A 26270-nucleotide genomic window follows, 5' to 3' on the forward strand; every position below is an offset into this window, starting at 1 on the left:
AATGACTACAGATAATTTTATTATTCTAATGTCTATTTAAGAGTATTGTTCGAAGAGCTGAATTCATGATTTATTGTCATATTTTTGTTAGAAGATTCATTCGACTAAATCGCATATTGGCCGTTCCTAAACAAATTGCTGTCCATGTATAGTAATGACAAGAAAAATCAAGGATTGTTTATTTCTCATATGATGTATCCTTTTTCACTTATACTAATTTAAATTGTAAGTTTTGAACTTTCTATTTTGATAAACAAATACAAGGATTGACATAAAGATTATTTTTGAACAAGAGTACCAAGAAGCGCATGAAAGTAACTAAAAAATCATTTAAATTAAAATAAAAGTATAAGGAATAAATTTGTTCTATTGACTTATATGTCTCATACGATGTTTGTCAATACATTTCATTCAACAAACCATAGTAAGCTTTCGATTAAAATAAACGTCTTAACTTTTGGTAACTTCAATTTCAAAGAATTTATTTGATATTTTTGTTAATCATTACCATTGAGCACACACTAAATTTCCAAAACTTTTCTAAAAATATCCTTGCATAAATCTCAAAAGAGTAATCTTTCCTCTGAAAAGGCTAGCGAGTATACATTAGACAACCATTGACTCACCAAAATACATTAGACAGCAAATCCTGGACTGCAAAACCAATGATTCCAAGAGGTGATTGTGAAGTTCTCATTTGATTTCCTTCCAAATTCATGTCCATATCAGTACCAAACGTGGTGATGTTGTAATTTCGTTCCAATGGTCAGGGAATAGATATCAGCACTAAAGTTCTGTCTTCACTCCCTTCTTTGAGGTGGTTGTCTTCTTTCCCCTCCACCACCGTCTTACATGACTAGAAAATTTGTTTGCTTGCTTCTTCAGTGTCATGCTTGTATCCTCAATTCTCTTTTTTATCACCTGTTTCCAGTCTCTTTTTCCACTTTCTTTTTCTCTCATAACTTTTCCCTGCAAAACGCAGTTTACTCAAATCATCAGTCTCTGTCAAGAAATTTCAATCAATATGAATGAAAGGAACAGTTAGTACCAATTTTGATGGGAAGTTCGCCTCTTCATCCTCGTCTTCATCTTCATCATCACCATCTTCACCACCAAAATTCTTCATGTTCATTAAATCATCCCTCGAGTACATTTTCATGCCTGGTGCTCCGGGCATGCCCTGAACCACAAGGAAATACAACATGATCATAATGTACAACCAGTAACATAAAGCAAGCAAGAGTTTATTAAGCATGTATTATTAATGCAAAAGTTTTTTACATTGTTAATAAATCAGAATCCTCAGTATAATTTTTCAGATAAGTAATTATTATAAAAGTCAGAAAATCTTAACATACACGATCATTTAATGCAGGTTGCCAATGTAACTTACCTTTATACTGCATAGCACACATGCTTTATTCTAAAATACAAAAATATAAACATAAAATACAAGGAAAGAAGGTAAAATACCTCCATAGATTTCAGCAGTTTTTCCATTTCAGCCTCCTTGGAAGACTTTGCAGCAAATGGTTCACCAGGTGCCCTGTTCTGCAACATAAATATATATCTTCATGATGAAAATAGCCAGATTTTCCATTAAGAACTCAAGTACATCATCAAACAGTTATGCTAACTGCATACAACTTTAGATAGCATCATTGCAGAAACAACTTTCTAGTTTCTTAAGAACTACATAGTCCAAATAAGGGAAAGTTTAATCGGTATAGTATCTAGAATTTGAATCCTAAAAGTGCGGGGGTTAGGGTAAATTGTTGGGTTGATAAAAGTAATCACATATTAGAATTTTATAACAAAATAAAGTAACTAGCACTTCACCCTGATGTTCAGTGAAGACATTAACAAAAATTAAAGGCAAAGGTTTATATATATCTGTGTCTGCAAGAAGGCAACTGCTCTTATACTTAAACATAAATTGCAATACTATGGTTTTTGTCCATCACACATACTCAATTTTCTTGTCATTCTTTCTTGTTTTCTTTTTCCATAATTGACAATAAACCCCAAACATTCAAGCTGAACGCTTCCTAAAGTGCAAAGGAACTATACGAGACAAATCATGAGAACCATCATAACAATGATCACCAAAAGACTTATTATTCTATACAGCAGCAGAAATCACAAACTCAATACTACCCAAAAGAAGACTATTTTTAACAACCAATTTCCATGGATCAATAATTAGTTCACGAGAAAACTGTATGCCAATCATAACCAGATTAACAGAAGCATCAATTTCAAAACTATAGTTACCTTAGGGACAGGGGGTGGCTTGGTACTGCATGCTTTAGTAAGGTCTTTGCAGAGATAATTGCGCAATGAGTCAATATCGGGCTTGGAACTATATAAATATTCAGCAACATCAGTATCCGAATATCCTATAACCTGCAAATTCCACATTACCAATTTAGTTATCACAAATTTGCACTTGAAATGTGGATATTTAAAAAACACAACAAATACAAAACCAGCTCATGAAGTACACTTCAGATGATGAACAATACAACAACATCACAGTAATCCCATTTGATTGAGAAATAGATATTGAGTGAAACTTGTTCCTTTACTCATCTCTCTCACATAAGCCAGTTTCAGAACCAGACGAGAAGATGAAATTTACTGGCGACCTACCTCCTGACAGGCTCGCTCAATTGTCTTGCATTCAGAATTGCATTGTCCTTCAGAGTCTTGTTCCTCAAGCTGATGATGAAAAAAGAAGTTAGAAAAACAACATCTAAGTATTACAACAGAGTTCATACGACCAACACATTCTTTTTATTTAATACTAATACTTATTCCATTCACAATCCAAAGAAAGTAGGAGATGCAACAAATGCGGGAAAATGGCATAGCAATGTCAAACTCAAATTAAAAAATAGAAATTTCCACTAGCCATTTGTCAAACAAGAGTTCTCTTACCACCAGCCTATCTCCTTCCTCCACAATATCTATGCGCAATATCCAATCCGCTTCTGCCTTTTTCAGATTACAAACATTCTCCGCTATCTCAATGATCTGGTACTCCGAGATCTAACACAAAAATACACACAATAATTGAATATCTATCACCAAAAGCCTACAAATGAGCTCTGAAACAAATACAAGGAAGCAATTCAGAAGGAGAAAAAAAAAATGAAAACAAGAACCTTTTTGGGAGCGATCTGACCTTGCTTGTTATGAACCTGCTGATGCAACTCCTTAGCAAGCTTCTCACACACTTGACACCTTATGTACGGAATGTCCTCCTTTCTAGCAACCCCAACCGGTTTCTTGGAACAGTGTGAGAGGGGCATCCATGCTGCAACCACCACTGTTACAACTACAACCCAAAACACCCTCTTCATCTTCCCAACAACGCCACACAGCACCACCTTGGATAGTACCAACAGCTGATCCTCAGAAAGATAAAAAATTTCACCAATTTAGACAGTGCGATTCAGTGGGTACGGGAGTAACACCCCAAATAAATCAACCATCGAAAAAACCCTGCTTTTATATAATGCTCTTAAAATAATTCTAAATTCTTGGTTTTGTGACAATTACGTCCATAAAATTATACCTTTTTAGCTTATATGATTGGTCCAGATAAGCAAAAACAAGCTAGGTCCCACATTTTCCACCAATGAGGAGAAAGCTAACACGTAGTGCTCTCTTAATTTTATGATTGAGATTTCAAATTTGCCCGTAAAAAAAATCCAATTTTTATAGTCCACGTAGGAGTCGGTACCAAACCGGTTCGAGTCGGGCTCAAATCCTTACTAAAACCCTTCTTTTATAAACCCTAGAAATCAGATTTGCACATTTATATTTGTACCGGGGAACATCGATTAAGCACTCTTTTCTTCTTCTTCAATGGAGGCCACAGATTTGGTCCCTTTAGCGGGTGAGAACTACGCCCTCAAGCTGAAACACTCAATGCAAGAACTTTTGTCTGAGATTTCGAAGAAGTCCCCAAACTTGTCTCCTTTAGTCTCTACGTTTTACGAATTGATGCAAGCGAAGGTTGATCCACCCTTCGAGGTGATATGGGCCTATGCAGCAATAAACTTTCGTGGACGTAACCCGGAGAAAGGCGATGCCTTGGATAAAATATTGGTCGCCAAATACTTACTTCAGTTGCTATCTGCGTGTTCAGCTTCTGTTTGTGCTGCAAAGAGTATCGTTTTGCTGGCGCCTGTTGTTTTTGTGCTCCACGGAGTGATAGTGGAGCTGTTAGGAAGGGAATTGAGATGTAAGAGAGAGAAGAAAGCTATGAAGGAGGTGAAGTCTTTGGTGGATGTAGTTCTTGGGTATATAAGCCTTTCTTGTCATAACAAGGTTTATGAGGGGGAATCTGATTCAGTGAGATTGATTTTTCCATTCACTGATTTGGCTCGTCTTTGGGTGGCCATGAATGATGACGCGTTTGAATCTTTGTTACCTCTTGTGAGCAGTGATGTTTGTAACTGGATTTGTTCTAGAGGGTTTCACGTTGATTACTTAGGTGGTGCTATCATCATGGAAGTGTTCTTATTGAAACTTTGTCTTTCTTTACATCTGGGAACGTCAAAGGAAGGATTGGAAATGAAGCTAAAGAGTTGGGCTGTTAGCTCAATATCTAGCTTTCAGAACACATACTTTTTCGGTTAGTAAGGTTTTGTATTTTTATTTATATTTCAGTTTCCCCTTACTTTTCATATACATGTCAATGCAACCTTGTAGTAGCTTAAGCAATTGATTGTAGCAATGAAGTTATAGCTGTGCACTATAACGTCCTCTGTGAAATGCATGAATTTTCCATGGGCCAGGTTGCTTGCATCTTTGGTGCATTTTGTCCATGAAGTTTTATTTTGAACCTTTTCACGATTGAACTCAGCTGGGTCGTGGAAGAGTTCCCATTAGAAGCACTTGATCATTTGCTTCAATTCTTCTCTAGGATTCTCATTTTTGTGGTTTCTATTTAACGTGGATTTATCTTTTGTGTAACCAGAGATCCTTATGAGGACGGCATTGGAGACACCATTGCCTCTGATTTCAATACTGGTCAGTATCTTGTCCTTGTATTCGCCATAAGTTTATCTCATTTGTTTCCTATTTATTGTATGTGATTAGAAAAGGTATCTGTTCTCATTTCCGTTGCACAAAAGTCCAACACCATGATTTTATAGACCACGGCTATTACTAGTACAATTAAACTTTTCATAGATTTACACTTATCCTTGTTTATTTCCTTAGTCCATTTATCAGAATGATGGGATTCTAAAAAGTGTTTCCTTCTATCTCTGTCCGTGCAGAAACCTGAAGATGAAATTCTATCAAGGAAAGTTATTTTTGATGCTGTACTATTTGTAGACTACCCTTTCCTCTATTCAAATGCCAACGTACAAAACCTCACCTTGACCAAATTGATTGTTACTCATGGGGCTGTGGAGTATTTTAGGTATGTTAGTATGAGGAATTAATTATTGTATTATGTGTATGTAGTTCTCTCATATTTGTTACATGGTGTAATATCTAAATCTATATCAATACAGGGGACTTGGTGATCAGAATAGAACCATCTCTTATATAAAGGCATTTTCTGCTTCTCGATTGCCATTGCAAATAATTAAATGGGTTTCTAACCAGAATGGTTTAGAGGAAAAAGCTAGCAGAGCTAATGAATCCTCTCCCAAAGCTCTTACACGTGAGTAGATCTGCAACTTATATTTCTGATCAGATATGGTGCTCAATGCATTACACACCTAAAATATTTTATTAATGCACTGTGTTTAATCTACTCACCAGTTTGGCTGCTGAGCCTTGAGAACCAAGGGATCAGAGTTTTTGAAGATGATATTTTAAAAAATCATGCTACATCAGGTCTTGATGTTTCCAAACCCGAGGACCCTGCAAGTAACTTGGAGAGGAAGATAGCAGATGATGACCTTTTTTATGTTGATAATGCTGGGGGAGAGGGAGATACAGGTGAGAATGATGAGCAAAACAAATTGATTAGTGATGCGTTTGTAGCTGCTGCCCAAACTATGAAGTTACCCAAACATAAAGCTCGGAAAAGAAAAGGAAAACACAATGAAAAGAAAATTAAATTTGTCAAATATAATCTCCATCAAAACTCTAAGCCAGTCAAAGCCAGGATTTCAACCGCAGATGATAGTTCAAGCGGTGAGAGTGAAGTTGAGGACCCGATCTCGGACACAGATGCGTAAGCTAGAATAACAAACTGATATTAGTGTTAAAGCACAACCATGGTATTTACTTACTCCAACTAGTTGCCACAGACCCTTTTTGTTAGGATCCTTTACATGATGAGAGGTCTCAAGAGGCGGTGAGAAGTTGCATGCTGCCTCATCAGTTTTGTCAGCATTGTGTTTCTGTGTTTGCTAATTTAGTTCAGGCAGGCTCTAACGAGTTTTTGGTGTAGTCGCATTGCAGTTGCACTGAACTTGCTTAAGAAACTGCTTAGTTTTTTGTGTATTATATTACGCAAGTCATGTTTGATATTAAAACTGAAATTTGTATCCGCAGAATCCTCCAGTTGCAAGTAAACAGGCCTTTTTCCTATTCTTCTCTTCTTTGTATCTTCCATTTTATTTGCTTTTGCTTTTTCGTAATCTAGATATGCATGTAACTGAAAATGAATCAGCATAAATGAATAAGCAATTTTGTACTCTGAAAAGGACGTTTTGGTGAGAGGTCGGCATTTTTTTTTCTGTTGAGATGCGGTAGGGAAGACGAAAAATAAGAGAATCTTCCAAATTGCCAAAATCTTTAATCAATGTACTGCAGTGGAGCTCTAATTAGCTGTTTTGAGCATAGTGGTAGAAGCTGCTTTTTTTCATTTAATTGAATTGTAGATTGAAGATTTCTTTGGTGATTTGAAGTATTATGCTTGCTACTTAAAGTTCAAACAATAAAGTCTTGATACTGAAGAATTTAGTAACGTAAGTTATGTTAGTTGGGACAGACAAAAATGTCAGAAGTTGAAAAGTTAAGAAATGAGCTTGAAATGATTAAAATTGGTGGAGTGACACATTATTAGAATCAGAAGGAATTGACTATGTAACTCTTGGTCATTCACTTTAACATTTTATTTATTCTAAGTAGATTATGTCCTTTTATTATTTTCCTTCAAACACAACCCTGTTCGAGAGAAATGTTTCAACAAACTTCCTTGACTACATTGTAAGAGAGTATCCCTTTTCACATTGACCCTGAAAGTCCCCTTTTAACAAAGAACGAATGAATTGCTGGCGTAACAAAGAAAAATAAACCAACGTGAGAATGAATATGGTTGGTAAGTGTATGAAAGTGATAAAAGATTTGAAGCTGTGGGAAAGTTAAAAATGAAAGAGTCTCTATGCATTATTAATTGCTCATCTTCATAAATAAATCTGGAGTCCGTATGGAATGTACATCATATACAGCTCCCCGATTCCTTTATGACTGACTACAAATGGGATGAACCCACACACATATATATGTTATTATTATTATTATTATACCTATACATACACATATATATGTATGTATGTATGTATGTATATGTATATATATTCATAGCCTCCCACGGATTCTGAATTTCCCTTTCTATATCTACAATCCGCCATCTCCTCTCTATTTGTCTCAAACAATAAAAAAATCAGAAAAATCAATAGAAGAAGAAAGACTGCTATGAAGCAAAATGTGGGCTTGCTCCTCCTGGTCAAACTTGCAGTTAAACACGTGTCTTTATAGGCTTCAGTTTCAATCCCATGCTCTCTGGGGAAAGAAGTTCAGGAGAGATGCAAGATGGACTGAGCGGGCTCTTTGGGCTGCCACTGAGATGGCTTTGCCTATACAAACCATATCCCATTAGAAAGTTCTCCATAGGGACCAGCATTGCATATGGCTGTTCCTCTGTAACCATTGATCCACAACCCTGGACCTGCCAGATCAATCCACTCTTAAACATGCATCATGCATTCTCAATTTGTTATCATAATCAAACACTAGTTATAGGTTTACAGAATTATAAAGTTAACCAGGAAAATATGTTTCACAAAACCAATGCCAAACCATTTAAATATATATATATATATATATATATATATATATATATATATATATAGACACACACACACACATCTATATTATATGTATGTATATGTATATACTTGTTATTTACATGCATGTTATACATTTACTAATGAACGTTCTTCCACGTACCTCGACCAAGGCAGTGTATCTCTTATCAAGTTTTGAAGTCATATGAATAGCCTCTGAATGGAAAGGAGAGCTGTCCCCAACAAAAATAAGTGTACGACATTTTAATCTCTTCAATCCTTCCGTTATATCAGGTCTCCTGCAAGTTTGGAAGCGAAGTTGGAGCACATAAATATGCTCACTCAGTTAAGTAAAGGCATGCTCAGATTAAAAAAATTACAAGTACTAAGAGAAGAAAATAAGTTGGTAAAATTGAATTGGGTTTCTCTCAAAATAAAATCAATTTAGGCCTTAACTTTTATAAAAGTTCTTCCGTCTAGTCTTTTAAAAACTGAAATACATACTTTGATTTTAACTAAAGAAAGTCAATTTGTTTTATATCTTTATTTTCTTATAAAGAAATTTATCTTAGAAGATCTTACTCATTGATAGCCTGAAGAAACCGAAAGATATTGATGCTCTTTCTCTCATCTAGGAGCTGGAAACAAATCGAGAGAAAGAACCATAGTGAGGTATATGCAGCAGAGAAAAAAATAAAATTCATATTTCAGCTGCGGCAGAAAAAGGGAGGGACTAAATTAGCTTAGCACATACTTTTCTGCAAGCTTGAACTATCTCTGATTCTGGAAATTCAGCATCACCACGAACTTCCTGTTAAGGTTGGCCACGAAAACTTGTAACATAATAAACGAAGAAATGCAAGAGGGCTAAGATCCTTGCATTACAATACCTTGCTGAAGTAGCGCTGGAGCAGACACTCTTTCAACACGCCACACACACCGTAGAAATATAGCAAATTTGACATCATCTAAAATTAAAAGCAGTCTCAGTATAGTAAAGTTATCAAACTAGAGAACTCGTGAGTGCATAACTGTTGGCATTTTAAAGAAACCTTATTATAAAACCATTCAGTCCAAGAAGGAGCTTTGCACAAGGGAGATACAAGTATTAAACCAACAACACGCTCCCTATATTTTGTCTGCATCGAAATAAACATAAGATTTGCTATGTATTAAAACTACTGATAAATGGTTAAACAGCCCCTGCTCTCTCTTCAAATTCAGATAAGGTACATACAGCGAATAGCGAAAGAATGTAAGCACCAGCTGATGCTCCCATACACATCACTGCACCAAGCCTGGACAAGGAAAAAGTTCATGCAATCAGTAAATATATCAGACACATTAGATTTGCCCACACTACATATATGCAGTGCTCTTTGCTCACTTTCAACTTTTGTGCATAACTATGAAAAGAACCTCAAGTGATTTGTCTCTTTCTACATGGAACAGTTTCAGAAAATGAAAAAGCTAACAATAAGGCATAGCAAATATATAGTAACAACAAGGCATAGTATGTAGTTACCGAAAATAGTTGAGAACCTCAATTATTTGATTTGCTAAGTCTTCAGCAGAAGGGATTGGGTCGTCGGGACAAACTGCTGCTGCTCCCAACTACAAAAACTCTTGTGGAATTTCCAGATAAACTATGTAAATAGTAATGTTCAGTTTAAAATGCAATAAAAATTGCATTTAAGTAGATAAACTTACAAACCTCGTGCCCAGGAGGACTGATATGATATATACAGAAGTTATGAAGAAGCAAAGAAGCTGCCTCTGGACAGAAAAATAATCCTTGGAAACAAGACAGATCTGCCTCAATACAATGAAATAAGACAATGCCTCAGATCAAACACAAACTTATGCAACCATTAACATGCTCACAAAATACTAAGCAACAAATTCAAGAACAGCAGGGGAAAAAATGATTCTTGACATTTTAAACAAGAGTAATGTGGTCACAAGAAAAATCAAAATGACTCCACTTACAATTTAATGCTACATCTGGATAAGTGATCAGAGGAGGTTTGTCTTGATCGCCACATACTATAACAGATACAGAACCACAGCCCGTTCGAATATGATGTTCCTAGAATAATATTCTGAAGTAAGTGTATGTCAAAAATACAAAAAAGAAAAAATGGGGCAAAGAAGCACAAAAATTGAAGCAAACTTTCTAGTGAAAAAGAACGTCCCTGTAAAGCAAAAGATATCCTTTATTTTGTATGTACTCCATTCAAGTAATGAAAAAAGTTTCAAACATATATCTAAATTTTTTATATACTGACATGGATACCCATGTGCCCCTACTCGTCTTTTTGGATGACCCAAACTAACAAGCAATAGGCCAATAGCATATTAACTCGAGTTTGAAAAAAAATGATAAATGGCATAAGTAGTGTCAGATTCCAATCATTGTATCTTCAATAAACAAAACAAGGTAAAGCCAGTGAAATGAGGATAGTGTCTTAAAATGTCATATAAAAAACGACTTTACCTAATCCAATAAATAACCGATACGTATATAAATCACAAAGTAACAGATAGAATTGGCCCAAGTACAATAATGATCAAAAGGCTAAGAAAGGCAGAGCGATGATTCTTATAGACTGTAATGCACTTTGAAAGAACCGATGAGACAGAAAAGCCAAACCACAAAGGATCCAATTCCTTCAAAGCGATGAACATCATCATATAAAATACAGGAGGCAGAAAAAGAAAAGAAGAACCCTTGACCCCACCTAAAAAACAAAAAGAAGAATAAAATGAAAAGGAAAACAACAAAGTGTCTACAAGAAAATAACAATGAAATTTCCCATATCATCTAAACCGCATCCAATGCTGCAAATGCAAAGGTAAAATCCATTTCTTCCAAAAATCGCTAAATCCATATAAGAAGCCCGATAACAGCTTAAATAAATAAAGAAAAAACGGAAATTCAAATGGTGATCCAGGAGTTCAAATGCGAAATATCTCCATGTGATGAAGGATAGTCATAATTCAAAGAACTATGTCGCATATATATGACATACGGAATGTGAAGATCAGCCGCCTGACATGTTAAAATCTCCCTAATCCCAATGGATTGGCGATGCAAAACACAAACATTTCAAAGGAAGAACATAATGAAATGAAACAATAGAAGGAAAACAAAACCACCCCCATGACGAATTGCTCAACTAAAAAGTTCCCAATTACGCGAAATTGTCAAGGGTTCTTCAAGAAAATTCAGCAGAAAGAATGAGGTGAAGAGAGAAATTGGAAGAGGTTAATGAAGAGAAATGAACCCATTAGGAAAAAGCTTAGAACTGGAGAGAGAAAGGCAGAAAAGAAGAAACCTTTCTGGCTAGAAGGATCAACTCCATGTCTACTGAAACGGATTCAGCCATGGGTTTTCTTGGCTGCAGCTCTGCCCTGTCTTCTTCTATCAAATTTCTTCTTTTTCTGAGTTGTTGTTGAGCTATGTCAAAATGGGTATGTTATGCATAAAATATATATAGAAAGAGAGATAGAGCGCAAAGACACAAAGCGGTTGTTCGGTTGTTTCTCTCTCCTATCTCTCTCTCTCTCTTCCTTTAGCCAACATTACATTAAACCTACGGTTAACCACCACCGACGCGTCTCTGTGACTTGGGTCAATTTTTAACCGCCACCCAACCTGTTTTACAATGACTGAGTAAAGGTAAATACCCAAATTATCCTTTTAAACTACCAACAATAATCTCATACTTTAATTATGGTTCATACTAATAATTAGTTAAAAAGGTAATAAATGTATCTACTTATGAAAAATGAAGGCAAGAATGTGTCAAAAATCAGGATGAAACTATGTTTATAATATTTTTTTTATGTTTTGATCAATGTCTTATATACATTTATTAATGTTTTTATTTAATTATTAATGTTTTTAATATATTTAAATATAGAGTTAAGTATGTGTTTAGTTCTTAAATATTAATTTATTAATTCAAAATTTTCATATAATTTGATGCTAAAAATAAATAAATGTGGTTTTCTTAATTCAATTATATTAATTTTTTTCTATGTCACACTCGTATTTTAAATTAATATATGAAGGTTTCAAAAAGATGAATTTTAATTTTACATTAAAGACTAAACATATTTAAATATAATAAGAATTGTAATCTAATGTATGTGGAAAATCATTTTGTGATGTTAAATTAAATAAATAAATAAGTTAAATATGTTTTTAGTTTTTTAATTATCAAGCAATTTTATTTTTTATTTCTCTTTCAAACTTTGGTACACTTTCTTCTATAATTTTTCGTCTTCCAAAACTAACAACTTAAACTTAAAAAATAAAACTAACAACTTAAACTTAAAAAATAAGTTGAGTGGCTAATAATGGTGTGTCACACTGTAAACTTCAAAACTTTCCCTCTCTCCACGTCACCAACAAGGAAGATCACGAAGCGATAATTACGGTGACGGAAATAACGGCGCACCCAGCGGTGGCGTGGCGAAACATACGAATTCAAGAGTGGCACCTGCAGAGGTCTCACTGGATGTCGCCCTTCAAGTGGGACAAGCTGTCGCGGAGCTGGTGGAGGTGGGAGAGCACGAAGGAGTTCTCCTGGCGGTCGAATTGGAGGAAGAGGTCGTAGGCGTGGTCGCACTGGGCCTGGGAGAGCGGCAGCCCATTAACGGGGAGGACGGAGAGGAGGCGGGAGAGTGGCGCATATAGGTCGCGCGCGCGGAGGATGGTGAGGAGGAGGCGGAGACAAAAGTCAGATGTGGTTTCATTGTGGTCGAAGTAGGTGGAGACGAGACACGTGAGGTTGCTAATAGGTTTGGACTTGGCGAGGGCTTCACGAATGCTGTTGGAGTCAGGTTGGAGGACCTGATATAGGACATAACAGTGGTGTGAGTATAATTGTCTCGGATGGTATTGAAAGATGCCACAAAATGCAAAAGATGCTTCCAGTTGCACAGAGCATAATTGTAAGAAACAAAATTAACAACATATCCTAAGATTTCTGTAAATTGGTTTTCTTGATTTCTGTAAACTGGTTTTCTATACAGATGGCCTAGACCAAGTATGTAGCGATCAATCATTCCAGTAGAATTACAAGCAGGTCCAAGACCGCCTTTCACTAAACAATTGACCTGATATTGGGTTGAGAACATTGTAAGCATAACTACATATTTTGAATTCCACCACTAGTATACTCTCATACAATAAGAATTTTAAACAAGAATAAGCAGGTGAGATTTTTGAGAACTAATAAGCACAGGACAATTATCTAACTAGTAAAATTTGATAAGAATTCATGAAATCAAATTCAAAACATAAAAATGAAGCAAATAGAAGATATGAAAGTGAGAAATGAAGGGTGCTAAGTCTACTCTCACCGTGTAAATATCACCACCACTAATAGGAGGCAACGAAGAGGTCGAGGCTGATACATCAAACTCCCAATCTGGAACATATAGACCATACAGTAATCCTGAGCAAAGTGCCAGCAATATTACTACAACAAACATGCAATAAAAATATTTGTACAAATATGAGAAAATGAGTACGAATACACTGGATGTACTAGATAAATATAACTTGGCAACTTCATGATATGTGAAATGGACTAATCCTGCCATTTAACTTTATTCAATTTTCTACTAAAATCTATGGGTTGAGACTTTTAAATTTGGAAAGTGCCCGGTTGTTAAATTTTACTTTTAAACATCATATTGCAGCAGTGGGTGCCTACAATTATACTTATCAAGGATGATTTTGATTTAGAGACGATCTTGATTAACAGGGCAATCAGATTGGAGGGGGCCTGCACGGCTCGGAGGAATTCGGTCGACACGTTTAGGCTTGTGGTGGAAGCATCTTCATCTTCTTCTCCTTCTTCCGACTCTTCTACCTCCGTGGAGTTCCCTATGAAACAAGGCGAAGATTCGGTGAGACATTTTGACAAACAGGTTTGGGTCAGAGTAATGAGGCTCTGGTTCTGGTTTTACCTTGAGAATTGGAATTTGAATTGGAAGGTGTGCGAATAGAAACGTTGGTGTTGGGAGTGGAGGGTCTTCCAACATTTCTAATTTTAAATAGTTTGTTAAAAGTTTGTATTATTCTGGGAGCACCTTTCATACAAGAAACTATGCATGTATGTCATTGCAGTGTGTATAATTCGCGAAGAGAGAGGGTAGTGACAATTTTTAGTTTGGACTGTTCAATGGTGTTTGAGACTTCTTTCGAATAGATTGCAGAACCTTGAGTTCAGAGTCCGCGGGTCCGTGGGTTAAGGACTATGTTTCTTATGAGATGCCGGCGTAGCGGTATCTTTTCCGGTGGGAGGAGGAGAGTTGAGGTTTGGTGGTAGAGGGACGAAGGAAGGTGACGGAGGGAGAGGGATGGAGAAAAACTGAGAAAGATTGAGTCAGAAAAAAAAAATAAAAATGACATGACACGTTACCTTTAGCCAGCTGATTTTTTTTTAACGTGGTTGATTTTGAAAGATGAAAAATTATAATTTAGTTAAGAAGAATGATAAAAATATATCAAAATTTAAAAAAAGAATTAAAAACAAAATCGCTTGTTAACATGTTTAATCCTAAATAAATATTAAAATCATATCAATATATTTATAATTTAATATTTATGACAAAAGATAAAACAAATACTCCTCAAACAAACGTATTATTTGATTAAATTATTTTTTAATATTTATCATAATTTACGTACAAGAAATAATGAAACAAAATTATTTATAAATTTTATTTCTCAATATTTTATTTACATAATATATATGAATTATGTAGTAATATTTAAATATAATTTTATTTATTTTGCTATAACTTAATTGTTTGAAACAATTTTTAATCATTAACTTCATAAAATTAAATATTTTTCTAAAAGAAGTCATTGGTGATAATTAAATTTACTTTTTACTTAACTATCCTAAAAATCTCATGCGTTTTTAAAATACTATAGATAATATCTGACTTCACTAAATTATATAAAAAAAGATTATTATTCCTAAACTTGCTTTATAAAGTATAAGTTTGAAAGAAATCGTAAACTTTTATGAAGTTAAACTTTCACAAATTTCTTTTATCTTAAGAAAATGTAATTAATTAAGTGATAAAATATGCGAAATAATAAATAAATATCTAAAGACTTAAAATAAAAAATTTGACCATAATTTATCTATCGTCACTACAATTAATTCCACTCTATTATTTTAGCTACCTCTTGTTCCCTTTTCACTTATATATTTAGGTTTTAATGTATTAATCTATTTAACTGTAAAAAAGTAATGTTATCTTATTATGAAGTTAATATTTTAAAATATATAATTTAATTTTAAAGTTTTCATAAATGTGAGTAATTTTAGTTAAGTTTTCATTATTATTTTTTGTTTATTGAATACTAAAAGTTGTTGTACTTTTTTAGTTTAAGTTTCGAGTGCTTAAAATTTTTTACGTCACCTTATTAATTATCTTTAAGAAATATGTTATCGACCCATATTAAAAGATTTATGATTAATATAAAATGATATTATGTTAATTAAAAAATAACTTCAATTATTTTCTAGAATCAGATTGGATGATAAAGACGTACTTATCAATAACGAAACAGATTTAATCATCATAGATAATGCCATAAAAGTAATAAAAATACACATTTTCAACTAGAAAAATAAAAATAATTTAATATTTTTACATTAATTATCTTATATTATTTTTATATTAATTACATAACTTCGAATCTATTAAGACGTAAATACAAATAATAAAAATTATGAAATTAAAAATAACGTATAAATTAGGGAGTTAACAAAACATACTCAATATATTAAGATAATTTAGTAACAACTTAATTAAAAATATGTAAAGAGACGTTATAACTTAATTAAGTATTTAAAAAAAATAAAGAAAAATTAAAAATTTGATTTGAAATATTATGAAGTAAGAAAATTTAAATTGCACATATATATAAAAGGGAATCAATTTAATTTAAATCGTTAAAAAAAGAAAAAATAAGAAATGAGAATGAAATTGGTCCTACTTGGAGGCTGGGTCTGTCACCATTTTCGTCTTCCTATTTAACTCAACTACGCAATTCGACAGTTTACCAATTCTCAAACTGAATTCAATTCAATCGTTTTTTTTTTCTTTGTTTTTTCCTGTTACTGTTTCTCTCTGTCACTCTCTTTCCTTTCTCTATCGCAATTTTTCTGACAAATGACGGAGCAGAAGAGGCATGACCCAGAAGACGGGACCAAGGGTCCGCTCGATCTCATGCCACTTTTCGCCAAGGAGTTGGTCGCCGGTGGCCTCGCCGGCGGCTTCGCCAAGACCGTCGTCGCTCCTCTCGAGCGTGTCAAGATTCTCTTTCAGGTCACTCAAATCAGTTTCAGTGTTCTTTGCTTTAAAACTGTTCAACGGCTTATTTAATTGGCGTGTTTCGAACGTCACCTATTTCTAGTCAAACGTGTTTCTGTCTTTTTCAATTATCTCGTCCTCTAAGAGGTTTTCACGTTTCTTGATTTCTAATGTGGGTTTTGTTTATTGCAGACGCGAAGGGCTGAGTTTCAGAGCACGGGACTGATAGGATCAGCTGTCAGAATTGCCAAAACGGAAGGCCTTCTGGGTTTCTACAGGTAGGTCTTTCAAACCAATGTGATCGTGATCATAACTGCTCTCTCACAATCTCAGGGGCTGTATCTTTATAAGTATCTTGTGAATTTATTTGCAGAGGAAATGGAGCAAGTGTTGCAAGGATTATTCCTTATGCGGCTATTCATTATACGTCTTACGAGGAATACCGCAGATTGATTATACAAACTTTTCCTGATGTGTGGAAAGGTCCTACCCTTGACCTTGTGGCAGGCTCACTCTCTGGAGGGACAGCTGTACTTTTTACTTATCCTCTTGATTTGACTCGAACCAAGTTAGCTTATCAGGTAAAGTATCTTTTCAGAAATTAATTCTAATCTATTTTTTTGGAAGAAAAAGTTTTAAGCTTTAATTTGTTTGTATTTGAAACTGCAGATTGTTAGTCCAACAAAGTTGGGTGCTTCGGGGATGGTTAATAACGAACAAGTTTACAGAGGGATCACTGATTGTCTTACAAGAACTTATAGAGAGGGTGGCATCAGGGGTCTCTATCGTGGAGTAGGTACGAATTTGAATCAGCTTATTTCCATTTATCGTATTTTTGTATCGTATATCACTGTTGCATTTGTAATGTAAACCTCCTAATTTTGTTCATGGCAACAGCTCCAACTCTTGTTGGAATATTCCCGTATGCGGGTTTGAAATTCTACTTCTATGAGGAAATGAAGCGCCATGTCCCTGAGGAGTACAATAAAAGCATCATGGCCAAACTGACGTGCGGATCAGTAGCAGGGTTATTGGGTCAGACCTTCACATATCCTCTTGAAGTTGTTAGGAGGCAAATGCAGGTAATATTCGTCTCCCGATCACCCAGGGACTGATTGGTAGATATTAAATAACAGTGTATTTATTTGACAAACATATGGCCAGATTCAAAAACTCCAACCGTCTGACAATGCCGAATTGAAGGGGACTTTGAAATCTATTCTTTTGATTGCCCAAAGGCAAGGCTGGAAGCAACTGTTTTCAGGGCTGAGCATCAATTATATAAAGGTGATACAACTAATAGCTTATTAAAAGTAACAGACAGACACTCAAATCGTTCTGTATGGCTAATTGTTGAATTTTGTGATTCAGGTAGTTCCATCTTCGGCCATAGGCTTTACAGTTTATGATACAATGAAACTATACCTGAGAGTTCCATCAAGGGAAAAAACTGCAGTTGAAAATTGAAATGGTAACCAACAAAAGAATCAGCCGAGCATCGTCGCAATTATTTTTGGTATAAAATGGGCCCCCTTCCCATTTTAGCATGCTAACTTCCAATAAGCTTTAAATTGGCTTCTTGGTCTCATTCAATTTGACTACCATTCATACATAATTGCTACTGCACATTGCATTTTTTCAAGTTGTACAGCGAGATGGAGCTTATATTCCATCTTCAAATAGGATAGAACTTGTACTGTTCACCTTACCAAGGAATGATCCCTTGTCTGGGTTTCATTCATATTGTAGCCTGCATTCTTTCCAGTTGTACAGCGAGATGTGGCTTATACTCGATCTTCAAATAGGATACCACATATACTTGTGTTCATCTTGACAAGGAGTGATCCCTTGACTGGGTTTCGTTCATTTCTTCAGTTGAGGAAATACCATGTATGCTGTTTAGACAGGAAAACCATGTGCCTATTAAATAAATGATAAATTCAGCCTTTTGAATGAGGAAATAGAGAATCGTTTAGGTTTTGTTCACTTGAATCGATTTGGGGAAGAGTAATTAAGGAGATTTAAAGATAAACTTTGTTGTTTATTTGAGTGAATTTAGAGATAATTGAGAATGAATTTGGAAGTAAAGTTTGTGAGAATTAGTGTAAGATTTGATTGACGTGACCGATTAAAAAAATTTACTTTCAAATCCACTTTCATTTACCTCAAAATTTACTCAAATAAACAAAAAAAAAAAAAATTATCTTCAAATCCCCTCAATTACTCTTTCCGAAATCCATTCAAGTGAATAAGATCTTAGAAATGCTGTCGATATGTAATACCTCCTCACTGCATTTGGTTTATTCTAAGCAGTCTCCATAATTCTATTACCTTCCAGTTTCCGTGGTCAATTGTTCTCAACTAAATACGTCATAACTTCAGGATTTAACATCGCAATATACTGTGGGAAGGAAAACTAATCTTGAGAGAGTTCTACTTAAATTATAAGGGCGACATGGAACACTCTCCATATTCCATCTATAGGATTTACATGCTATCTAAATTTTAGATCACTAGAAGTACATTTAATAGCATATTCCAGGAGCCAACATAAAGAAATATTCAGTATACCACCGATTGATTGTTACACGAAAATTGAGCTCGCTGTCAGCCACTTGGTGTGTGTTTGGATACACATCCAATGCTCGCCTCTAGCAATAAAATCAATATATATATATATATATATATATATATATATTTCTTTCTTTTTTCAGAAGCAACAGTGTAAAGGCTTCCGCGTCATGTCTGTGTAGACATGGAATCAAATATGCAGTTACCTTTACTAACAATCTCGTACCACAAGGAGAGAGACACAACGCAGGTCAATTCATTGATGGAACAAAAACTTCTTTGATTGATCCTTACATATTTGTCTGCAAATAAGAAACAATCTAGCAGTACAACATCAATAGTATGTACAGTTAAGCACTTTTACCAACGCTACCAATAATCTCCACAGGAGCATTTTCCGTCTTTAAAATGATGGAATCGCTTGTTATCCCGAACAATTAGCTCCCTTCCAACAATCTTGGACATAATTTTGATTGCATTGTGGCAGTCCCCACAGATACGTAGGTTCTTGATGATTCTAAGTGTTGTCCTCGGGGGTGTACTGATGAGACCATAAGCAATTGCCAAACGTTCGCTATGATATTGCAAGGCCTTCTCTTTTTCCTCCTCATCAATGTCATGGAGGACATATCTTGTATCCGGCACATAACCGGCTTCCCTCATCTGGCCACTCAAACCTCCTAATTTCTCATGAGCCTCTTCTTTATACGGAATAGAATACCGATACTCAGTCACCCTATTCTTCTCCTCTAGCATGTTAATATCATGCTGCTTCTTTCTTGGAGGCATAGGAAGTTTATCAACAATAGTTTTTGAAGGATCAAGATACTTTAATAACTCCTCTGCACGATCTTCAAGATCTAAATTTCCATGTATTCGAGCAAAATTTCGAAGAGACTCCCAACCCTCAGCTCCAACCTCAATTGGTATCTTCTCAATGAACTCCTCAGCTTCATTCAATCGACCAGCATTCCCCATAATGTTTATAACCTCCAAGTAATGCTCCACTCTTGGAACTATTCCATTCTCCTTCATTGACTCCAAGTGTAAAAGCCCTTCTTCCACAGCTTCTGCCTGTGCGCATGCAGCCAAAACCAATTCAAAAGTTTGCCCATCCAATGGCACCCCCGCGTGCTTCATCTTCTGAAAAGCCAGTAAACCATCACACGCTAAACCATTAGCCGTGTACCCACCAATCATCAAATGCCACGAAGCGGTATTTCTCTCTTGCATTTGATCAAACACTCGGCGTGCATCCTTCACACTGCCACATTTGCTGTACATTCCGATCAACCTGTTGCTCAGTTCAACGTCCCCACGAAAGGTCGATCTTCTCAGGAATTCATGGGCCCTTTTCCCCAATTCAAGCGACCTTGTATGCTCACACAAATTCAAGAGCGCAAGATAAACGCGGTAATCAGCAGTAGCACCTTGACCCATGAGTTCCATTACTCGATCGTGCTTACCCTCTTCACACAGGGCCACCAAGTCCACATTCAAGGGTAACAAGGCGTTTTGGTTTTGATGATCAAGCTTCAATTTGGGTTCTATGGGATGGTTCCCCTTACCCCAAGGAGAGGTTTTGTAAGTGGAACGGCTAGTATTGTTGCCGTTTCGGCGCCTGCTGGAATCAGGAACTGCGTAGGTGCAGATAGGAATGGAGGTAGAGGAATGGGTGAACACGACGGAGTTTGCTGCGCTTGAAATGGATCCCACAGTAGCCATTGATGTGTGGAGTTTGAGCTCCATGCTTTCGGGGTAGCGATGACTATCGGAAAACAAAATATCTGCTTTCGCCTTCAAATTTAACTTATCGCTCTGGCACTAACTTTCTGAAAAAATAGATTAATATTTTATTTTTTTTACAAAATTCAAGATAATCTTGTATTTTTTTTTTCAATTCAATTACGTTTTTCACCATTTTACATGTCCTGTTACAAGATACAACGTATAAATAAAGTTATTTTTTCAAGAAATAAAGTTTTATTGTCTACTTAAATCTAAATAATCTATAATAAAATTTAAAAAGTTACTAGAAATTTATGTATATAGTTCAAAAAATAACTTCCACTGTAATAATTTGTATGCATCTTCTAAATATAATAAATTACAAGAACTTAATAATTTTTTTTATTTTCATATAAATCTTTTACTATGTTTTAAATAATAATAAATAATGGATTGAAAGACAACAGTACACAATAAAACGGAACAAATACTCTTCTATTTTATCGTTGGGAAAGAAATGACATATATTCTTATCGAATCTTAATTTCTATATGTCTATACTTTAAATATCGTTTACATTTTATTTATTATATTTCCTTACCGTATATGAGGATAAATTAAGCAGAAAGTGTGGTAAGATGGAGAAAATTCACTCACTTTTGTGGTTAATATAAAGAAGTTACTTTATAAAAAAAATGAGATGAAAACTAAATGTAGGTATTGATTTAATAGAATTAAACCATTTTGTTTGACATATACATGGTAAAATTTAATATAAAATCCATTTTCTAAATGTCATAAGATAAATGAATAGATACATATTCAAGGTTAGAGTAAAAAAATAAATTATGTATATATCTTCATTATATAATGTTATAAATTATTGATAAAATTATATAAATAGATTCTTATTTGAATATCTACCAATTAAAAGTTTACATATCATATTAATATTTAGAAACCCATATGAAGAATTTTTTAAATATGGGGATAGATTAAATAATGTAACGTAATTAATCATAATTCTTCATCACCAATTAGGTTTCATCTTTATATTTACAAACCAAATGATGAAATAACTTTTCACCCTTGACTACTACTCCATCTCAGTAAACTACTCACTACCTCCTCTTTCTCGTAAGTGTGATCTTTGTCACAAAATTTATAATAAATATATTGTAGCAAGGATGCAAAAAGCCTATGTGAGTAAATTACAAAATCAACACTCAATCCTCAAAATCGATGGTTGAAGTAGGTAAGCCCTACTTCAAACTTCTGAACCCAAAATTTTAAAAAATAATTAGAAAAAGACACTTCCCTGTTATTTCCCTATAAGCCTGTGGAAGGTGAATTAATTTGAACCCAGGCAAATTCATGTTTGTAAGGCAAACTTGCATTGCAAGAGGCTTCACATGCGTACACCACAATTGAAGCCCAATCCAGAGAATCCACTTCATTGTCAACGCCGAAGTAGTACAGCAGCTGCGGCAAAATCTGGCACCACCCACATTAACAACTCAGTATCCAAAGAAATATACAAAACATTTGGTTGAGCAAGCAAAAAAACAAAAGTTTTACATGTAGAACAACATTCAGCTTCAACCAGTATATCTAAAATAAGTACCTGAAATTCACAACACATAGGTCCGCTGCAGTAACTACATCTAGGGATATCAGCATTTGATGGCCGACCACTTGAAAGAGGCCATATTGGCTTAGCATTAGTATTCCTATAATACCTGATTTACCAAAACTGTAATTAGACCCAATATATTGATAAATCCAATGCCATCAATTTGGTTATTATGCAAATTAATCCTTTTGAACACACCAGTACACAATATGATTATAAGGAAATGCACTTTTATAAGGGCTGAGAGAAATTTGGATTCATAATTTAAATTCTAAATTGTCTCTATACTTATAATTTAACAAATAACTTAACTAGTGTTAAGCTAATAGTTAACACTTCAGCTACTTTTGTTCCAAATGCTGGATCATAAAAAATGTTAGGCTAATCAGAGACAAGTAGCAACGAAAATATTTCCACCACTTTCCTGCTTACTTTAGTTTTTATCTCAAAAGGCAAGATATTATATTTGTCAAACATTTTCACCCATCCCGTTTAGTAACTAATCTTCCTCCAAGGGCACACAAGGAAATTCACCATAGTTAAGCATTCTAATTTGGCGAATCTTATCACCTTAGCACTTGTTCAGGGGCCTTGTCGATGCATTCCTGGAAGGAGGCCCAACTCTTTTTGTCAGCGTCACCCTGTTCATAAGCAATACAATTAGCGAATAATATACATAAACTAGAAACAATCTTATTAAAATGATAACAATTATACCTGAAAGCTATCAAAAATCGAATTCATTGTGTCATCAGTCCTGTTCCTTGAGATCAAGGAATTAGACAGCTTATTTTCCTCAGACATGTCTCTATTATATTCACTTTCATCTTCAATTGTGATCTCAAATTCAGGCCACAGATTCTTGCTTCCACCTGAATGATAGTGAAGAATGATCTCAGGTGTTAACTAACAAGAACCTAAATAGTAGATGTCAAAAATTTATATAGTGATGTACATGTTTTATTTCGGAATGGATTTAGGTTTCATAAGAGATACAAATCTAAATATCTTGTCAAAGTGGTTTTATGTATGAGCAATATTCTAATCAGTTTCAGCATTTTTAAATTTCATCTAAAAGTGACTAACGATTTTGCTATCAAAAGCAAATAAATATTGTAACAAAAGTACACAACTTTAAACCACTTGACCTTTATGTGACTCAAGCAAGGTGGCTCCACTTTTGTTGGATCCAGAAACAGGCGAAGAAATTTGTATCTGAGGACAAGCAATTTTATGTCCTGCGCGCCAACTCATAACCTGTGAGTTGGATGAGAAAAAAAATTATCATGGGAATCAAATTTGTGGAAGAAAACAAACAGATACATTAAATTAATTCCATTACCTGGTGCTTCTCAGAGCAATACCGTGTCTGTCTGCAGCTACTACAAAGCTTGTCTCCCTTCCAAGTGCCACACCAATCACAAAGAACAGCTGAAAAATAAGCACACATTCTATCAAAATCGAGCTAAATTCAGGACAATTTGTTTCATAGAATACACCTACATGTAGTCCAACACTTAAGTCACCAAAAGTGTTAATCCACTTTAATGAGAAAGCACGACATACATTACTTATATATTAACAATACACCTATACAAGTGACCTGTTCAGGTTGAAAAATTATGTTAGAATGACATCAGATAATTTTTTTTTCCTGATAAAAGTGTGGTCCCACTGTGTGCAGTATCAGATCGTGGTCATGAACTCCTTTTCACTTCATGCAGGACTCCTCAACACTAGTACTCAATACTCAGTACACAAAATGAGATAATCATGAGTATAAATATCCAAAAATAAAATACACAAACACAAGCCAGAAGGTAAATAAGCATCTAAACAACAGAAATAGCAATCTCTCTTCACCATACCAAAGCAAAGGATCTCTAAACAACTACAAACATGGGGATTATTATCAACAAATAAAGTAAAACTATTATAATGGTGATTACCAACCTCCACAGCCAGCAGGTTTGTGACTCTCATTATACTGAGGGCATTCTTGAGAATAAAATGGATTAACACGTTGTAATTGACAACGGAAGACCTTCACACTTTAATTAAAACATAACATAATCAGACATAAACAATGAAAGGAACTAAAACAATGGAAAGGGTTGTGTAAGAGAGGATGATTCCTTACCTTCTAGACGGCTTCTCTGGATGGTGTTTCCATTGCTCATGTTGATCCCTGAGGAGGCATTTCATAGAGGGACACATAAAAACATACAACATTCGGTGAAATGCAGTTTCCTGCTCAGTTGGTGCATAAACCTAAAAATTCAAGGGTTTAATACAATATGTCACAATCCACAGGTATAGCACAAAGCATACATATGTCAAACAATCGTGAGGCATGAACTTCATACCTGAAGTAAGAATTGTAAAGGTTCTCCACAAATGTCACACACAAATGATCCCCCTGATGGTATATTCAAAGGGTCAAGCCAAGCCTGTTATTCACATCACCAGTCAGAAACTGGCACTTTCTTTGTACACCCAATAAAGCAAGATAGAAGTAAATTGTAAATGAATTCAATGAAAAGGTAAAGTACAGGGACTCCTCCAGCTTTGCTTGGGAAATATTGACGTTGAAGAGACCATTTATTCTTTGGCTTGTCAACAAAGCCAAGTGTGATGGGTTCATGTTCTTCTTCATCATCGTCATCAACATCATCATATTCATCTTGATCTTCTACATTGTCATTCTGCATAGCCTTGAGCTTGTCAACCAGATCTCCAATGGCATCAGTATCCATGTGTTTAGGAATGGAACAGAAAGTGCTAGTCTGCGAGATAGTGAAGACTGAGTGTTTAGGTAGCACATAAGATTTCATCATTAAACCAGAAATATATAGCTGTAAAACTGATTAGAGACTGGAATATCTGATCAAGCAATCTAACATTGTGAATCATGCAGCCGAACTTAGATATAGAAAAATAGCAGAAAAAAATATTTAAAAAATTGTTCTCATAAAGCCTTCTATATTATTCACTTACTATATAATAATATATAATAATACATACATATATGTCTTCTAGTCTAAGATTTCTAAAAAAACTTACAACCTCAAATAGTGTTCCGTTCAACCACCTGCATAATCTTTTGCTAGTAACATACAATCATCGCAGAGGTGAAAATCACACAACCACAAAAGCATGGTAAGCTAATGAAAATTTAACAATACTACATAAAACAATATTATCATCAGCCCAGAAACCAAATAGTTCAACCATACATATTTAATCTCCTACCCTTTTATCACACTCTCTCCATCAAAAATTTGATTCAATAATAAAAAATTGACTTTGCAAACAGTATTTATTATCAACTCTAAATCAACAATCAACAATAAGAATCAAGTGTCTATATAATAGAGCCCTCACGGCTCATTCATCACAACACAATCCTCACGACTCAACCCTCTTGACTCAAACATAATATAAACACTTGACTCGTGCAAGGAAACAGTAGTATTCTAAATTCTTAGTAGCTTCCTTACCTTAGAATAGTTCTTCCTCAAAACTGGTGACTCGTGCAAATCACTGTTGGGTCGGCGAACGGCGGCGGCGGAAAAAGGGGAGGATGGTGATCTGAAATACGGAACTGGGAGCGCCGTCCAACAGATGCAGCGAGAAGGGAATGACAGTGATGGCGGCGGGACGCGGGGGGGAGCTGCCGAGCTGCCGAGCTGCCGAGCTGCCGTTGGTGAGTTTTGCAAGGAGAAACGTATTCTGAGGGTTTTGGAAGAGAGTCTTCACCTATTTCATATTTATTTTATTATATTAAATAAATATCTCTTAAAAAAATACTAAAATACATGAAATAAAACCCCTGAAATTAAAATATCATGTGTGTCAGATATACTTAATAATAAAAAAAATATTTTTATTATTTATGATCAATTAATCTTATCTTAGTACTTTCCTTCAAGGCGTGGCAT

The 26270-nt window shown here is 34.9% G+C and overlaps 7 protein-coding genes and 1 long non-coding RNA gene across 9 annotated transcripts; 3 read left to right on the forward strand and 5 right to left on the reverse strand.

The window, feature by feature from the left end:
- Positions 1-526: 526 nt before the first annotated feature.
- On the reverse strand, positions 527-3502 carry LOC108345820 (uncharacterized). Its single transcript, XM_017584601.2, has 7 exons — positions 3168-3502; positions 2941-3051; positions 2653-2721; positions 2275-2406; positions 1474-1551; positions 1049-1180; positions 527-969 (listed from the first exon to the last, which is right to left on the reverse strand). The coding sequence occupies exons 1-7, from the start codon at positions 3363-3365 to the stop codon at positions 787-789; spliced, it is 903 nt and encodes a 300-aa protein (XP_017440090.1). The 5' UTR covers positions 3366-3502; the 3' UTR covers positions 527-786.
- Positions 3503-3759: 257 nt separating this feature from the next.
- LOC108345819 (uncharacterized) lies at positions 3760-6564 on the forward strand. Its single transcript, XM_017584600.2, has 5 exons — positions 3760-4645; positions 4991-5043; positions 5295-5440; positions 5535-5686; positions 5788-6564. The coding sequence occupies exons 1-5, from the start codon at positions 3874-3876 to the stop codon at positions 6207-6209; spliced, it is 1545 nt and encodes a 514-aa protein (XP_017440089.1). The 5' UTR covers positions 3760-3873; the 3' UTR covers positions 6210-6564.
- A 776-nt stretch (positions 6565-7340) lies between these two features.
- Positions 7341-11644, reverse strand: LOC108343795 (protein NDL1). Of its 2 annotated transcripts, XM_017582184.2 has the most exons (11): positions 11384-11644; positions 10035-10134; positions 9760-9857; positions 9571-9659; positions 9283-9343; positions 9098-9184; positions 8936-9013; positions 8800-8856; positions 8628-8683; positions 8209-8344; positions 7341-7927 (listed from the first exon to the last, which is right to left on the reverse strand). In XM_017582184.2, the coding sequence occupies exons 1-11, from the start codon at positions 11432-11434 to the stop codon at positions 7718-7720; spliced, it is 1023 nt and encodes a 340-aa protein (XP_017437673.2). In that variant the 5' UTR covers positions 11435-11644; the 3' UTR covers positions 7341-7717. The 2 variants fall into 2 exon arrangements, with proteins under 2 accessions (XP_017437673.2, XP_052722735.1); XM_052866775.1 differs by lacking the exon at positions 9098-9184 and having other exon boundaries at positions 11384-11611.
- A 937-nt stretch (positions 11645-12581) lies between these two features.
- On the reverse strand, positions 12582-14160 carry LOC108345199 (uncharacterized). Its single transcript, XM_017583778.2, has 4 exons — positions 14031-14160; positions 13775-13947; positions 13419-13513; positions 12582-12906 (listed from the first exon to the last, which is right to left on the reverse strand). The coding sequence occupies exons 1-4, from the start codon at positions 14158-14160 to the stop codon at positions 12582-12584; spliced, it is 723 nt and encodes a 240-aa protein (XP_017439267.1).
- On the forward strand, positions 12870-13932 carry LOC128193464 (uncharacterized). Its single transcript, XR_008244704.1, has 3 exons — positions 12870-13007; positions 13089-13194; positions 13826-13932. It is a non-coding gene; the product is annotated as an uncharacterized LOC128193464 (long non-coding RNA).
- Positions 14161-16061: 1901 nt separating the features above from the next.
- On the forward strand, positions 16062-18309 carry LOC108344903 (mitochondrial carrier protein CoAc2). The gene is made up of 7 exons (XM_017583436.2): positions 16062-16412; positions 16590-16675; positions 16771-16978; positions 17067-17193; positions 17295-17479; positions 17562-17684; positions 17769-18309. Exons 1-7 carry the CDS (start codon positions 16257-16259, stop codon positions 17862-17864), a joined length of 981 nt encoding a protein of 326 aa, XP_017438925.1. The 5' UTR covers positions 16062-16256; the 3' UTR covers positions 17865-18309.
- Positions 18310-19147: 838 nt separating this feature from the next.
- On the reverse strand, positions 19148-20911 carry LOC108344793 (pentatricopeptide repeat-containing protein At2g15690, mitochondrial). Its single transcript, XM_017583291.2, has one exon. The coding sequence runs from the start codon at positions 20715-20717 to the stop codon at positions 19338-19340; it is 1380 nt and encodes a 459-aa protein (XP_017438780.1). The 5' UTR covers positions 20718-20911; the 3' UTR covers positions 19148-19337.
- A 916-nt stretch (positions 20912-21827) lies between these two features.
- On the reverse strand, positions 21828-26087 carry LOC108344734 (uncharacterized). Its single transcript, XM_017583211.2, has 11 exons — positions 25830-26087; positions 24882-25115; positions 24696-24779; positions 24470-24600; positions 24283-24380; positions 23672-23760; positions 23478-23586; positions 23047-23201; positions 22900-22970; positions 22321-22435; positions 21828-22190 (listed from the first exon to the last, which is right to left on the reverse strand). The coding sequence occupies exons 2-11, from the start codon at positions 25083-25085 to the stop codon at positions 22026-22028; spliced, it is 1221 nt and encodes a 406-aa protein (XP_017438700.1). The 5' UTR covers positions 25086-25115; positions 25830-26087; the 3' UTR covers positions 21828-22025.
- Positions 26088-26270: the final 183 nt, after the last annotated feature.

This window comes from Vigna angularis, chromosome 8 (genome assembly GCF_016808095.1).
Source record: "Vigna angularis cultivar LongXiaoDou No.4 chromosome 8, ASM1680809v1, whole genome shotgun sequence".
NCBI classification, from domain to species: domain Eukaryota; kingdom Viridiplantae; phylum Streptophyta; class Magnoliopsida; order Fabales; family Fabaceae; genus Vigna; species Vigna angularis.

What these genes read in the sequence shown, in the direction of transcription:
- LOC108344793 (XM_017583291.2), bottom strand. Translation starts at nt 20,717, where the DNA reads ATGGAGCTCAAACTCCACACATCAATGGCTACTGTGGGATCCATTTCA.
- LOC108345820 (XM_017584601.2), bottom strand. Translation starts at nt 3,365, where the DNA reads ATGAAGAGGGTGTTTTGGGTTGTAGTTGTAACAGTGGTGGTTGCAGCA. An exon ending in AGGAAGGAGATAGGCTGGTG is followed by an intron (nt 2,722 to 2,940) that starts GTAAGAGAACTC and finishes TTTCATCATCAG; the next exon opens with CTTGAGGAACAAGACTCTGA. An exon ending in CGAACTTCCCATCAAAATTG is followed by an intron (nt 970 to 1,048) that starts GTACTAACTGTT and finishes TGCGTTTTGCAG; the next exon opens with GGAAAAGTTATGAGAGAAAA.
- LOC108344734 (XM_017583211.2), bottom strand. Translation starts at nt 25,085, where the DNA reads ATGGATACTGATGCCATTGGAGATCTGGTTGACAAGCTCAAGGCTATG. An exon ending in CGATTTTTGATAGCTTTCAG is followed by an intron (nt 22,971 to 23,046) that starts GTATAATTGTTA and finishes GCTTATGAACAG; the next exon opens with GGTGACGCTGACAAAAAGAG. An exon ending in CTATGTGTTGTGAATTTCAG is followed by an intron (nt 22,191 to 22,320) that starts GTACTTATTTTA and finishes GGGTGGTGCCAG; the next exon opens with ATTTTGCCGCAGCTGCTGTA.
- LOC108344903 (XM_017583436.2), top strand. Translation starts at nt 16,257, where the DNA reads ATGACGGAGCAGAAGAGGCATGACCCAGAAGACGGGACCAAGGGTCCG. An exon ending in GGGTCTCTATCGTGGAGTAG is followed by an intron (nt 17,194 to 17,294) that starts GTACGAATTTGA and finishes TCATGGCAACAG; the next exon opens with CTCCAACTCTTGTTGGAATA. An exon ending in TTGTTAGGAGGCAAATGCAG is followed by an intron (nt 17,480 to 17,561) that starts GTAATATTCGTC and finishes ACATATGGCCAG; the next exon opens with ATTCAAAAACTCCAACCGTC.
- LOC108343795 (XM_017582184.2), bottom strand. Translation starts at nt 11,434, where the DNA reads ATGGCTGAATCCGTTTCAGTAGACATGGAGTTGATCCTTCTAGCCAGA. An exon ending in CTGAATGGTTTTATAATAAG is followed by an intron (nt 9,014 to 9,097) that starts GTTTCTTTAAAA and finishes TTTTAATTTTAG; the next exon opens with ATGATGTCAAATTTGCTATA. An exon ending in TCCAGCGCTACTTCAGCAAG is followed by an intron (nt 8,857 to 8,935) that starts GTATTGTAATGC and finishes CAACCTTAACAG; the next exon opens with GAAGTTCGTGGTGATGCTGA.
- LOC108345819 (XM_017584600.2), top strand. Translation starts at nt 3,874, where the DNA reads ATGGAGGCCACAGATTTGGTCCCTTTAGCGGGTGAGAACTACGCCCTC. An exon ending in TCAGAACACATACTTTTTCG is followed by an intron (nt 4,646 to 4,990) that starts GTTAGTAAGGTT and finishes TTGTGTAACCAG; the next exon opens with AGATCCTTATGAGGACGGCA. An exon ending in TGCCTCTGATTTCAATACTG is followed by an intron (nt 5,044 to 5,294) that starts GTCAGTATCTTG and finishes CTGTCCGTGCAG; the next exon opens with AAACCTGAAGATGAAATTCT.
- LOC108345199 (XM_017583778.2), bottom strand. Translation starts at nt 14,160, where the DNA reads ATGAAAGGTGCTCCCAGAATAATACAAACTTTTAACAAACTATTTAAA. An exon ending in TTCAAATTCCAATTCTCAAG is followed by an intron (nt 13,948 to 14,030) that starts GTAAAACCAGAA and finishes CTTGTTTCATAG; the next exon opens with GGAACTCCACGGAGGTAGAA. An exon ending in GTGGTGGTGATATTTACACG is followed by an intron (nt 12,907 to 13,418) that starts GTGAGAGTAGAC and finishes GTCCTATATCAG; the next exon opens with GTCCTCCAACCTGACTCCAA.